General features: G+C 28.7%; 1 protein-coding gene across 1 annotated transcript; it reads left to right on the forward strand.

Moving 5' to 3' along the window:
- Nucleotides 1-781: 781 nt before the first annotated feature.
- Nucleotides 782-14397, forward strand: LOC105359348 (lysosome-associated membrane glycoprotein 2). The gene is made up of 7 exons (XM_011495930.1): nt 782-882; nt 1318-1469; nt 9016-9270; nt 12113-12229; nt 12946-13033; nt 13290-13425; nt 14023-14397. Exons 1-7 carry the CDS (start codon nt 837-839, stop codon nt 14231-14233), a joined length of 1005 nt encoding a protein of 334 aa, XP_011494232.1. The 5' UTR covers nt 782-836; the 3' UTR covers nt 14234-14397.
- The last annotated feature ends 1295 nt before the right edge of the window (nt 14398-15692 follow it).

The raw sequence follows: 15692 nt of genomic DNA on the forward strand, positions 1-15692 counted from the left end.
ACACGAATTTTCTCGCTAATCGCGAACAAAAGCTATCGTCGATCCACGACTTACCCCTCCGCCAACCAGCGCACAGAAAAAAAAAAAGAAAAAACAAAACTAACGACGCCGACCCACGTGAATGGACGACGCTGCCAAACCAAAGCCCAATAATTTCTTTTTATCTATCCCTAAGCGCTTCGCGTGCCTCTCAACCCGGCACACGCAGCATCATCTTGGCCATATCGCAACATCAAGCATTATCAACGCAGGCGCGAATGCCCTCCTATGAGGCCATAATATCGGCATAATCTCAATGCCAAGTTGAAAGATAGACAAGGGCCTCCTTCGAATGGCTATATCAGTCCCGATAATGGCGAATAATGAAAAGGCGAAAGCCCAAGAGCAGTGGGCCTGGCTACGATCGACTCGGTACGCTTTACATTTTCAAAGTCTACGAAGAAGCGCGACAAAAGGGTAAAAAACAAAAAGAGGAGTGGCGCGCCCAAGTGATACATAACGTCCCTAAATTGGAGGCTATGGCGCCGACGTCTAGCGCGCACAGTGGCTATTGATCGGGGGTTGCGACGGCGCGGGACTCCTCGCGTTATCCACCTCGAGACTTGCCAGCGTGCCGACGGCAACGACGTCCACGACTAGTCCCGTACTAGGCGTCCGAGCCAGCGACGAGTCTCGTAAAGAGAGAGAGAGAGAAACTAATACATATATAAGCATACTCGACTCGAACACGCACACATACACGTCGTGCACGGAGAGAGTGAAAGAGAGAGAGAGAGAGAGAGAGAGAGAGAGAGAGAGAAAGAGAGAGAGAGAGAGAAAGAGCTTTTACTGAAATCATGGCGCGACAATTTTCCCTCCTCGGCTCCGTTCTTCTCTTCGTCAGTGAGTATACATCGCGTGTGATCATACCCTTACCCTCCAGGATGTGCATCATAGCAAACGGCAAAGATTTACTACTCGTCTTTTCGAGTATTTTAACGGGTTGGAGGTGCTTGCTCGGCTATACTTGAGGCAATGGGGAGAAAGGATTTGTTTTGCTTCGATGATGCCCGATAATCAAAGTGGCCGAGTCTCCCGTTTAAAGTGCGACCCAAACCGACGACTATTATCTCGTCGAAGCGAGCAAATCCATGGACGTCCCTTTCCCAGGGATGCCTCGCACGAATCGATTGATTCTCGACGTCTCGCGCCTCCTCCGTCATCGACTCCATCTCCACCTCCACCTCCGCCTCCGCCTCCGCCTTCGCCTTCGCCCTCGCTTTCGCCTCCTGCTGCATCATAATTCTCCAAATTGCTAAAATGTCGTTCCATCTTCAGTTGCAGGAACCCCGTGGCATGGTTCGGCCCTCGTACTGCCGACTCACACGACGGCAAGACCCCGGGGTGACCCTGACACTGACGAGCCATTTACAACCAAGCGCAACGCCGTCCTCTACTTCGACCTGCCGAAAGTCACGCGTTTCCCGCTCGTGAGTCTCCACTGCACGTACACACACACACACACACATATATATATATATATACTTTACTGAAAAACAACGCGAGAGGCTTTGTTCCTATACCGTCCATACGAACGAGCGTCTTTTATTATTTATTTTATCTTCATTTTTCTCGCAAGAAATTTAAATGCTGCATGGGGTGGGCGAGGAAATAAACGAGCGTCGCGCCTTCTTTTCTCGCTGCGCGCTTCTTTAAGATAATACGTTGGGCTGTTCGCTTCTCGATTACTTATTATTTAATATCTTTATTACAAAGGCCGTGTGCTCAGGCGCACATTACCCATTTTTAATTTTTATATATGTATAATGCGCCTTCTGTTTAAGGAACATTTTCATTCGCCTTTCTTCTTTCGCTCAGAATTTTCGATTATCATCAACATTCCATATTAATCATTTACTTTGCCATTTGTTGTCGTCGTGTCGTAGCAGGTTCGTCGCCATATAAACTTGTAATCTTCCAACTTTGTTACATTTTCATCTACAAAAATTTTTTTTCTTTTTTCTCTTTTACAATCTTCGTCAAAGTAATTTTCATTAGAAACGATATTCTCACATTTGTGTTAGAATTATTCGCTACTTGCTGATAATGTACTTTTCTTCGCCTTAAGAGATTTTATGATTTCTATCAACTTATGTAACGTAATGCGAACCTTAAGAAATTCATATTTGGTGGACTTTTAACCAATAGAGGAGCGGTTAGTATTATTATTTCATGCCCATTTATTGCATTGTTTCCAAGCATTAAATATCTTTATAAAAACGTCTTTTTACGTTGTTAGCAAATTGCATTGGTTTATTTATAAAGACAATTTAGTCTCTTTTGTTTTCATAAATCTTTTCATTAGTAATTACGCTATTGATTACGTGGAAAATATCATTCGACTATTCGATACTGATCTTCATTTTTATGGATATTTATAATTGTGAGAAATGAAAATGTAAGAAACTCTGATAGTACCAATTATTCTAATTGTAACAATTAGCAAATTCTAATTTTCATCGATACAACTGTAGCATTAAAAATGAATACTAAAACGAAAATGTACAAAATTACTAATGTATTTACTGTCAGTTGTTAGTATATATTTCATTTAACCATTTTGAAGAAAACATGTTTTTTTTTTTATATTTCATGTTACTAACTTTACTAAATTTATTATTTATAAGATATAAAGCACACTTAAGTTAAACATTAAATCTAAAAGTTGTGTGAATAGAAACGTTAATTATTTTATTTTATAGCCATTATTTTGTCAGAGCAGCATTGTTCACTTAATCCGAAATCTAATATACACAAACACATTTATTTACTCATCATAGCTGTCATAATTCCCTTTATAATCAAAAGAATACAAATTGCAATTACTTTTTATTTTTTCTAATAATAAAAGTAAGTGCATTATATTATGTATTAGTATGTTTGGTAGATAAAATTCTTTGCTACAATTGTTCTGAATATTGTCAAAAATTTTCATGATATTCAATTAATATCGTAAAAACGAAATTAACCTAATAATTATATTAATAATCACCTAATGACAATAGACGTTTTTCTAGTTGAAATCATTGATATGATTTGTTGTTGTTGTTTTTTTTTTATGCTTCTTATATAAAGAACAACTTGATTTTAAACAAAACTGTTATACTATCATACACGATTAAATTTTAAAATTCAAAGTACAGAGCGCTATGGTAATATTATTTTAAAACATATGAGTAGAATAAAAAAATTAAGATAGCATAATATTTGTACAAGTCACGAATCGTATATTAATAATATTTAAAATATAATATTCTGTCCTGTAAATTAATAACACTCGCCACAATAGTGTTTAGTTAGAAAAATATTCATTTTTAATTATCATTTAGTTATTGAGAAATACCAATAAATTTCTTATATATCATGCATAGCGGTAGGACTAAGTTTTTGTAAAATAATATCATAAACAAGATTATCAGAGTACTACGAGTAAATCCGAATGAGCTGATGCGCTTAATCTGCATGAATATGATACTAGTAATATTCTCTCTATACTCGATGTAGCTTTTCCAATTCCCATCACTGAGAAAGAAAATGTAATATTTGTAGGCCTTAATTCCTATTTATTGTTAATTAATTCGTTCGGAAACGAATGAAATTTAAGTTGTTGTTGTTGTTACTTCCACTTTGTGCATCGCCATATATAAATTAGTTCTTAATTATAATATATAAGCTTTATGTTTAAAATGCCATTAAGATGTATGAATTATCAATTAAGAAGAAAAATATATTATTATAAATATTAATAATGATTACCACTAACTCCTTAAAATAACTTCATATTGTTTATATAAACTTTTCACAATCTCCCACACTAATTTTATGAATATATGGTTCATTAGAAGTTAATGTTGTTTATATTTTTATTCACTCGTATAATCTCCACATTCAATTCTTTCATGCAGTGTTGGTATCATTGTGAGAATAGATTTATGTATTTCCTTAAAGTATGAAGTAAACCTATTGCTTGTTATGAAAAACAAAATTATGCTTAAAATATCTAATATTTATTTTTTAAAAAAAAAAACAAAAACTAAAAAAAATTTCACACAATTATTCGTTGGAAAGGCCCTTTAGCAGACTTCTTAGTACGTTTTGAATACAAAAATATTGATTCGTCACTAGAGGCCTAGATTTTATGTAATACTTTAGTATTTGTTTTTTTTAATAATGTTCAATATTGAATCTAGAGTCTTTAATATGGAATATTAGATTAAAAATTTTTATTTAAATGTACCCAAGTGATTTGATTGATTGCCATAAAAAAAGAAAGAAGATATATTAATCTATTTTAATACTTCTTTATAGTTTAATCATTACTTTCATTTTTATAATTCTTTAAAGTTTCTTTAGTAGTTTAGTAGTAACGCTACTTCTTACCATGATAATAAATTTAACATACAAAACAGCATAATTGATTGTAATAATTATTGTTGATTATTGTTGGATTTTATGACCAATATAACAAGATATATTGTTTAAAAAGCCTATTGGTAACGAGTTTTATTGACCGCAAAAACAACTTTGTAATGCGTTAGTGTTTATGAAATTTACGGCTTTGTCATTGGCACTTGATTCCTTAGAATAATGTAATTATCTAATGGTACATATAATTTTGCCTTAAAGATTAACTTTACTTGGAAGTCAATATGCATCTGTCAACATATTTTCTAGGATGGTAAAGTCATTTGTTTACTTATATGCAATTTCTATAATGTGTAGTTAGAATATGTACTTTACTAAGAATCCCATAAGATAATCTATATATATATATATATATATATGTATATATATATATATATATATATATATATATATATATATATATATATATATATATATATATATATATATATATATATATATATATATATATATATATATATATATATATATATGTATATATATATATGTATATATATATATATAGAGTGTATTTTCATTTGAATTTAAATAATCTTTCGTTGCTTATAATTGTTGCATGATATTGATTTTAATCATGTCACATTGTTTTTTATACGCTTTATTAACATTATTATTATCACAAATTGCTATATTTACGTTTCGTTATTTACTATGAATAAATATTATCGATTTAATGCATAAGCGCAACTTCTGATAATTCCAGATCTGATTCTGTTAATTAGACTAGAGGGCATTTTGAATCGACTGCGATGAGGATAATTACTTTATTTATTTATTTATTTTTTTTTTTTTTGGGTTGATTCTAATAATAAGATTAATTATCAACTTTGATTTTTTAATAATAAATTCGCGTTTATATTCATAAATCGATACATAACTTTAGCGCATGATGTTTAGATTATGAAGGGAAAGAAAAATCTTAGAGAGACGGATTATTATAAATTATTTGTACAAGGTGTGTAATTGTTAAACTAGTTGGTTTTTTTTTTTGTTTCAGATGCCAATTATATTTATCTTAAAACTTGATGTAATTTCTATAAAAAAAGATCTGTGTTGTTTAATTATAATAAAATTCTTATTGTCATGTATATATAAGCTTTTCAATTTTCATATAAATAGCGAATAAGCCTCGAGAGTTTAAACAAACAATCTATGTTGAAGGTGATGTTCAGAAGAAAAGTTATCCATTAAATTATTATACGAATGACTGAGTATTATTAAAAAATAAATAAATAAATGAGGGTTCAAAAGATTGCTTACCGCATGTAAACTTTTTGATTTTAAAAACCATTTGAACTTTTTATCTGAAAAAAATTAAAGTGATTATATAAATATGACAATGTCTTTCTTAGAAGTCAGATGGAGTTTGGGAAAGACAAATCGAGTATAACAATGTTATTGGTCTCGTATTACAATAAGATTATGCGCTATCAGCTCGTTATGATGTACATTCGATGATCTCATTCGTGTTTTTCTTCTACAAAAGATCTTGCCTCTTGAGGTTGCTAGCAGAATATCAGTGTTTGTATTTTAATTGTTTGTTAATATGATGAACAATAATCCTCTGGAGAACTCAATTTGTTTATGCTTTATGCTTAATTCTGTGAAAAATTCGATATATACAGTCAAAATTTGTAGTCATGAGACAAAATTATTTAAAAAAAAATATATTTAAACATTAAATAATTAAATATATTTAAACATTAAACATTAAATAATTAATAAAAAATTAAATACATGAATTTTGAACATTATATTTTCTTTACATCGATATGCAATTCTTATTATAGATTAGTTTTTGTATTTATATCTTCCATTTCATTTTACATACAAGGTTTTTATCGGTAAAAAGCCATAAATTAATTATACTTAAATATAATTAAATATGAACAGAGAGACGTGAAACTGTGGGTATTTTGAATTGACAATAATACTAATAATATTATAATAATGTAAAATTATTGCAAAAATAAAAGTATGAAATTTTCTTTACATCTAGGTAAATTTCTAGATAGAATTGGTTAGGCATTTCACAATTCAAATACTACATATTATCTTTAAATTGTTAATACTTTTATCAAAACAAAAAAAGTTTTTCGCAATGTAAAAATTTTATTAATATATTATAAAATATTACAAAATTGAAATTGAGAAATAAAAAAATATTAAAAATTATCAGAATTTTGTTTTAAATATTACTGCATTTATTATTCATCTAAAATATGAAACGCAAAAACATTAAAGTATTAAACAAATTTATTTACTCTATATATTATTCAACTATGATAAATGTATTTCAGCTATTAAAAGAATAAATAAATAATTTTTTCAAAGCTTGTTTTTTTTTTTAATTAAGTATTAAAATTAGTATTTTTTTAACGTTCTTGTGGTCCATCATCAAGTGAAGTGTCGATTGTTTTTTAAAATTTACAATATCATACGATACTTTATTAGTTTGATCGTTAGAGAAAATTATTAAAATAATTTTACTGTTGTTCGTGATATTAATAGAGCTATAATTGATTACAATATTATTTATTTTGATTTTTATCAGTTGAAGAAATAAATGTTTAATTCTTTTCTGTTTTGATTTCATATTATTTATTGTGATATTCAAAGCTTGAAGTACGTTTTTTCAATGATACTGCTTTATAACTAAATAATTTAAAACTTAATTTAATTGAAAGTATGCCATAATTATGTATATTAAACTTTCAAATTAAAATGTAAAAATTGAATTTTTTGTTCGATGCATGGATTCATTAAATGATAACCAACAAAAGTACAAAAAAGTTTAAAAGTATTTTTTTAAAGATATTTTATTAAAGTTTGGCAGAATATTTTATTGTATTCCTTACTAAAATGTTATAACAGTGCACAGTAGTTTTCAATTAAAATAAATGATCTCAAAATCTATTAATAAAGCATTAAAACGACATAACAAAGTTTTATCCATTAGTTTTATTAGTATTTTTAATTTCGACTAATAGTTTCGAAATTAATTAATAAACACATATTACAATTATTGATGTGAGTATAACAAATGAATGATTAGTTTTATTATTTTAAGATAATTAATTACAATTATACAGTTTTTATGATTATAATAATGAATAAAACGAGTTTTCTTAAGAATATATTTTTTTCTAATATTGATTGATTATTAAAGATAACTTGTATGGAAAATATTTATTTTTTAGTTATTTTTTAGCTACTTTTATTCATACTATACGTATTTATTTGTTTTGCATTTGGATTTAATTAAACGTGTTGTTAAATTTACTTTACTGTTTTTATCATTTATCATTAACATTATTGTAATATTAAATGATATTAAATACCAAAACAATCCTTTGCTTTTAAATAGACATGCCGAATTTCTTTCTTTCACAAGCAATTCGTGACTTGATTAAATGAGTATTTTAATTGCGATGTTTTTATTACAAATCGATAATAAAAACTAAATAAAAAAAATTAAATATGCGATATTATTAAATTTTATAAATAATTGCGTAACAATGCTTTAAAACTTAAATACCGTGTGTGTTTCATTTTTAAATTATCATCCGTCTTTCTTCCGTACAGATATCAAGCATTTTTGCTTAATTTCAGCATTCAACATTTCAAATGTTACAGTTGAACATAACAAGTGCTTTTTTTTTGGTCACGATTTTTCCAATACAATACATGTCGTAACTTTCATGAAATATATAACATTTTAACTCAACTTATAGGATTTCTTATTTTTCTTTAAATACTATTGTACTCAATATAAATATTTGTTGGACAGCTCAAAGATACTTGATAAACTTCTATCTAAAATAACAGAATAGATCAATTTATGAAGAATATTATATTGCATAAAACGTTATATTCCTTAAAAAATAACAGAATGGTCATTGTTCACTTGAATGCGAAAAAGTTTATTCAATGCAATTATAATATTTAGTTTATTTAATATAAAGCAAACGTTCATTATTTAAATGAGCATCACTTTTAAAATAACGAGAAACGATTTTATGAAACTAAATACACACGTTAATTTGTTTATAATTATTATGTAGTTTTTAAAAAGTTATTTCCGATTATCAATGCATTTGTATAATTATTGATGCTTAAAACTAGTAAACGCCAATGAATCTTAATCAAATAGATAAATTTTCAACCATTTCAACTTTTGAACTATATTGTTTTAGCGTACTAATTTCATTAGCATAATCGTTTACTTATTTCCTAATGACCGTATGATTATTACCAAGTGATTTTAATAGAATGTAAATTTACTTTATAAATTGAAATTATGGCGGTATATTTGTCGTGGAATTAACGTCGATGTTCGACATATTTAGTGCATGCATACCCATTAATAAATTTGGGTTTGCAATAAAAAAAACTCATTCAAGTAATCGCGTTAATAAACTAAAGCAACGTAAAGCCTAGATCGATACATTTATCCACTTCTATTTTAATCGGCTAGATGATTAATTCGTTAAATAGCTTGGGCAACGAAATAGAATAATATTCTACAAATTATTTTAAAAATTCCGGCAGCCCGTCGTGAACACGGAGATTAAGGGCACGGGGACGGCGACGTTAACGACAAGGACACCGGACTCGATGATCACTACATCGAAGCCACCGACCACGAGGGCGTCAACTAAGTCCTCCCCCAGCAAACCCTCGTCCCGGGGCTCGGAGGAGCAACCACTTTATCGCCTGAACGGTAGCAACGGCCAGGCCTGCATCCTCCTTCAGGTTGATGCCATCATCACCGTCAAATACAAAACAACTCTAGGGGAGGAACAGGTTCGTGTACCATATGTCACCGAGGAAAATCTCGGATATCAACTAATTAAGGCACGCGAATATAAACCATTTTTATCGTCTAAGGCTTTTTAGAGTGGCGAGCCAATTAAGATTATTTAACGATGTCATTATGTAGATATACTGTAATCTACTGCTGTTATATACTTGGACTAACCGTTCGATTTTTAAAATAATGACAATACGACGTTCGAGTGATAAAATTTTCATTCTCGATTTATTTTTATTATTAGCAACTTATTATTATATATCGGTCACTTAGTCGTATCGTTTTATTAAGTAAAGTACAATAGCCCTGGATGTACATTTCATTTCAAATATTACCGAACTGTTCTAATTTTTACAGTATAAATTGGCAAATTCAATAGGCCAAATTTAAAAGAAATTTATCAAAATGTCATCATTTAATTTAAAATGAAAGCTTTTTATTGCAACATGTTAAATTACCTGTCAGCGACATTTTAACGCGATCGTTACATATAATCATTTATTTTTATAACAATTAACAATTTTTAATAACAGATATAAACATTACATGAACAATAATTTCACATTGTTTGTGTTTTTATGAATACGTGATTAAATTTATCGATATTTCTAAACTGCAGATGAAATTCTGAAATAATATTATTTCTGAATTGACAAGCAAGACTTTTAGTCTTAATTCTTAATTTTATTATAAATGTTGAAAATTTAACAAGTATCTATCAGCACATGTAAAGCAAATTATTTATTCATAATAATGGCGTTGATATACTTATTTAAATTTATTAATGATAAGATAAAATATAATATGGCAATAGTTATGAATGAAACCAAAGTGAAATCAATAAATACATTTGTTGGTATGAATTGCTTCGAATATAGCAAGTCGTGGCTTGGTAAGATTCTATTATTGATATTCTCTTTTTCAATATTACGCCCGTAACTGAAATAAAGAAATTTTTAATTTTTGAAGCACTGCCATTGATTAAGTTATTTACCTAATCGATTATACGCGAAAGAATAAAATTTATACCACATACCACTATAATTTATATGGACTTTGAGCTCAAGAAAATTGCTGTATCGTAAGACAGAATTAATTTTAAACATTGCATTATTAATGTATAAATATTATTAACACGATTCATTGTTAATTATACAAATTGGAAATGACTCTTTAAATGTCGTATGCTAAATGTATGACGTTAAATTTTACATAATTTATAATTAAAATTGTAGACTAATATACAGTTGATACGACATATTGCAGCTAACGTCGACTGTTACGTGCTACATGTCGACATTAAGCATAATCGACTAATTAAGTTTTCCATTCGGAGTTATCCTTTTCATCATAATTATTTAATTCATTATTATTATTATTATTATTATCGTCACTATTATTATTATTGAAATATTAATTAATTTTAATAATAAATGTAATTGCTTACTTTATTATTAAGTAGAATATTATATTACTTACTTTCATAATAGTCGTATGTAATTTATAGAATGTTTGTAAGAGCTTGAAATAAGGATGTTTCCTAATACATTCAGTTTAGATTATTCTAGAAAATTCATAATAATTTTGTTATAGCACAGAAAAATTAACGAACACAAATAATACACTAAATAAATAATGCAACAAACAATAAATTGAAATTAGTGAAAAAATGAAAAGTAAGAGGGATTCCTGTATTACATATAAATAAATGTATTTGACCTGACTCGGTGATTTTCGGTTTAATAATGAGATTTATTATTCTGTATGAGTATGCCAATGATGAATATATAAAACGGATAATACATTCAGTCGCTAATTGAATAGTGTTACGAAATTTTCATTACTACGATTATCAATAAAAAATGGAAGGTTTTTATTACGTCAAACATTTAATTTTTGGAAACATCAATTTGCTAAATTATTTTAATAATCTACTGCTACAATATTACTTTGTATTATCTACTTTTTTTTTTTTTTTTTTTTTTTTTTTTTTAATAAAGAAATTATTAAATTATACTCCAATAACTAAAACATATAAATATAAAAAGGAAATTTTAAATTTCATGGAATCGCCATTGGATAATTTATGTATTAAGCATATTAATTTAAAGGAGAAATTATCTCTTTTCTAACTAATATAATCTAACCAATTCTGATAGCAAATTATTTACAAAATGAACACATATAGTATACGTATGGTAGCGAGTAATAATATATATATATAAATATAAACATAGTAAATAAATCAAATAAAATTCTTTAGGTATTCATATATTACTTTAAATGATTTTTAATTTGTTATTAATGGCAATCACATTATTTTGTATTGATTAAATGAGAAAAAAATAGTTTTCTACTTTTAATGATTTTTCTGTAAATAATCAGTATAGTCTTTTGTCATACAATTAGTAAAAATAAAAAACTTTATATTGCATTAAATACTTATATAAATACAACTTATATAATACTTATATAAGTTGTTGGTAATAAATGCGATTATACATCGCATAGAATAGAGTTTTGAAAATAAAAGCGAATATCATTCTATGAGAATAGCTTTCCTTAAAATTTGAATAGAAATTAAATAATTGAATATTACAAATTGTCTATTCTATCGTTAGTAGTTTAATTTAATATTTATTGAAACAATCAATTTTCGAAAATAAATTACAGCATAATCTCTACATTAGTCTACATTATAATCTTTTACCTTTAATGATATAATTTTTAATATATATATATATATATATATATATATATATATATATTTGATTTACCGATTACTTTACAATTTATTCGAATAAATGTTTAATGTTCGAAAACATTGTGCTTCAGGAAGCTGATTTTTATATACCAAATGGCGCTACGGTCACTGGCAATTGCGATAGTGAAAATTACGCCATAATGTCACTAAAATGGGATGCGTTTGTTCTTTCATGGAGTTTCAGTAAGGTATTTGTATTATACATAATCTTTAAAGAAAATATGAAATCCAAATGTATAAAATCAATTAGAATATCTTTTATTAATATCTAGAACGAACCTTTTAAAGCATAATTAATTCAATTTCTTAGCACATTTAAATAATAATAATATTTGTTATTTAATATTTGTTATACATATCATGTATATATGCGAGATTTTTCTTACTTTTTCTTATTGACAAAAATTTTCGATTTTTTGTTTTTTGCCAACTTTTTAAATCAACAAATTTTTATTTTTGAAATAGCATTATGCTTCGGGAAATTTTAATTAGAAAATTTCAATGATAAATTGTTGTTTAAGTTGACATATTAGCATAGTATAATTTCTATAAATGATATTTCATAAATTTGAAAGATTGGATAGAATTAATGTATGACTTTGATTAACCGCCATTAGATTTATGAATACGAAATTAATAAGATGAATTAATAAATAAGATTAATAAGATGAATTAATAATCTACAAACTTTTTGATCAATATTTGTGCATTGAACAACAATTAAACATCAAGATTGCAATGTTAACCATATTTAATAGAATATTACGCATTTTTACCAATAACATATGGACTGTAGAAGAAAAAAAATATAAATATTATTAAACTAATCTTAACGTTGCTTCAATTATATTATTTATGACACACTTTGATATTTATTTGAAACTATTTTTCTAATAATTTGTAGACTCCTGGTAATGAAAAATGGTATGTCGATAAGATCGAGCTGACTTATAACTCCAGCGACCGACATTTCGAACATATTGATCAACCAAGTAAGTAATTGTCATCCATACAACTACATTACCTTACTACTATCCATATGCCTAACTACATATCCATACATTACATTACTCTACATTACCTAGCACATATAATAATAACCCGTAATTCATTTTTTTAATTTTAACAATAAATAGAATAATTCTATTTACAAAAATTTTAACATATTTAACTATAGGCTTTTATTATATGTCGCTATTATAATTGCGGAGCTAGTTCAGCTGTTATAAATATGAACAAAATTTTCAGATCGAACGATAAGATTGAGTACAGCAAAGAAGAGTGCGACATTGTTTCCGACGCCCGTCGGAAAATCTTATTCCTGTTCCAAGGAGCAAGAAATTTATCTCACGGATGGTAAAAATCGAGCAAGCATATTATTAAGGTAATTTAACGTTTTTCCGTTAGTAGGGCAATTAAAGAGGAACGAAAGATAAATCAACATTATATCGAAAAATGAATGAAGTCATTTAATAAATCAAAGGACAAAAAGTTGAATACTTATTATAGTATGGCTGTGACTTTTGAAGTTTTAATTTTTTTTCTTTTTTTCTTGTAAACATGTTTTAATCCAAGCCCGTAGACAGATGCATTATGAGTGCATTTCAAAATTTTCAGTTATAAAATTACAAAATTAAAAATTCTAAGTAGCTGTCCGATAACGCAAACGTCCAATAAGCTCAGCTAAATCGAAGCGACTTATCTCGAAAGTAGTGACGTGGCTTTTCAATTCGTTCAAACGGCGCCTAAATTTTCCGCATAGATTGAAATCCGAGGTCACGTAACATGGGGTATCGCTCGTTCGACGAAGTTTGACTCGCAGATCGTTTGCTGGCCCGTTCGGAGCCTTTCAACAGATTTCAGCGGGGAATCGGTTCTTTCTAAGACAGATGTGGGGAAAAAGCCAACACTCGCGCTTGCTTGGCTTTCCTTCCGAAGAGCGGACCGCCCGAGATTAAAGAGGAAAAATGTTATTTTGCAGAGACATGAAACTACAGCCGTTCAAGTTCAAGAACAACGACTTCGCGATAGAGTTCCCGTGCAGCGCCCTGAGCGCCCAGGCCGGAAGGGACGAGACGGCCCCAGTGGCCGTCGGCTCGGCCCTCGCCGCAGCCGTCCTTCTCACCATAACCGGATACGCTGGCTGGCGATATTTCAAGGTTAAGAAGGTCAAGTACGATACGATGGAGTAGGCGCGAGTTGGAGGTTGGCGTATCGACGACCGATAGCCGCTCGATTTGTTTGGGAATTCGGATAGGAGCGAGCGGGAAACGCGGCTCGGATCGTTGGAAGTTTCCTGCTGGCGTTAAGGTGGTAAGGTATTGATTGTACGTACAAATGCTTCTGCGATATTTTGCCGAGCAAAGTTTACGGATTTATTCTATTATTCTAAGATATTTGTTTGTTATGGCGTGTTAATCATTATTGTAAATTCTATTTCATAATGATGTGTGGTACGGCACGTCGAGTGACTGTTACGATTAAACTAACTCGTTCAATTAGTATAATATTGTACGTTCAAGGAACGGAAAATTCGCAAACTCTGAAGGGTTGTATGTATAGGAATATCAAAGTGCAGGCAATTTCTCGAAGCCTTTCGATCTGTCAAATTCAAATCCATTTTACTTTAGTCGCCTCGCCGACGTCTATCCCGAAATGCTATGTACTTGCTTGATCAATGTTTATTTTAGCGCCGAATATATGTATCATGTGTAACGTCCTTGTCTTATCATATTAATAAATTATAAATATCGTTGAATGATAACGCTCTCCTAAAAAGGAAACGCCCTATGTTTAAAACAATGTATTCGCATTTATAAAATATAAGATGGATTGGGCACGCTGGCTTTATGCTTTAGTAAAAACAAAAATTCATTCTTTTAAACACTTTGATAGCTAGTCAAAGGCTACAATTGAATTTATTTAATAACTGGCTAGTAGAAATATTTTCTACGCGATGGAAAATTTATCACTTTTTTTTCCCTGAACGTTACATAAACAGGGTATACTTTCATTGTATAAGTAATAACAATTGTTTATTTCTTGTAAATTTTGAGATAAGATTTCTTTAAGGGAACTTAAGAAAATAAAGTATTTAAGCTAATAGTTATAACATTATATAATGTAAAAGATTTATTCAGTGCAATGTTAATTATTTCATTGACAAATTCATAATGTCTATAAATTAAAAAATTGTTAAATAAATGATTAAAATATATTTAAAACAAAAACAAACAAAAAAAATACAAAAAAAAATCGCAGATGCAATATAATTGAACGATTCAGAAGAAGAAAAATAAGTTTAATAAAATACGAAAACCACCATTTATAGTATGTCAATTTTATTTATATCAACGAAATCTCGACAAATGTATGAAAAATGAATGATAAAAAAATGAAATTAAATCCTATCATCAGATTTTATATAAAATACTACAAGTACAATGGGTATGCATGATGAATTGGGCTTTGTACATAATACGAGCAATTTACCCTACATATTTACGTACTTATTATTATATTATTGTGGCAAAAAATGAAACTTGCATATCTATAATATAAAGAACCTCTGTCTTCCAAACATATGATCTACATAAAATTTATGAATACACATAAAAAATTTTATCTATATTTCTTGTGTACATGCGATTC

Source organism: Ceratosolen solmsi, unplaced genomic scaffold, assembly GCF_000503995.2.
Source record: "Ceratosolen solmsi marchali unplaced genomic scaffold, CerSol_1.0 scaffold11, whole genome shotgun sequence".
NCBI classification, from domain to species: domain Eukaryota; kingdom Metazoa; phylum Arthropoda; class Insecta; order Hymenoptera; family Agaonidae; genus Ceratosolen; species Ceratosolen solmsi.

What these genes read in the sequence shown, in the direction of transcription:
- LOC105359348 (XM_011495930.1), top strand. Translation starts at nt 837, where the DNA reads ATGGCGCGACAATTTTCCCTCCTCGGCTCCGTTCTTCTCTTCGTCA. An exon ending in AAGTCACGCGTTTCCCGCTC is followed by an intron (nt 1,470 to 9,015) that starts GTGAGTCTCCAC and finishes AAATTCCGGCAG; the next exon opens with CCCGTCGTGAACACGGAGAT. An exon ending in CGAGCAAGCATATTATTAAG is followed by an intron (nt 13,426 to 14,022) that starts GTAATTTAACGT and finishes GTTATTTTGCAG; the next exon opens with AGACATGAAACTACAGCCGT.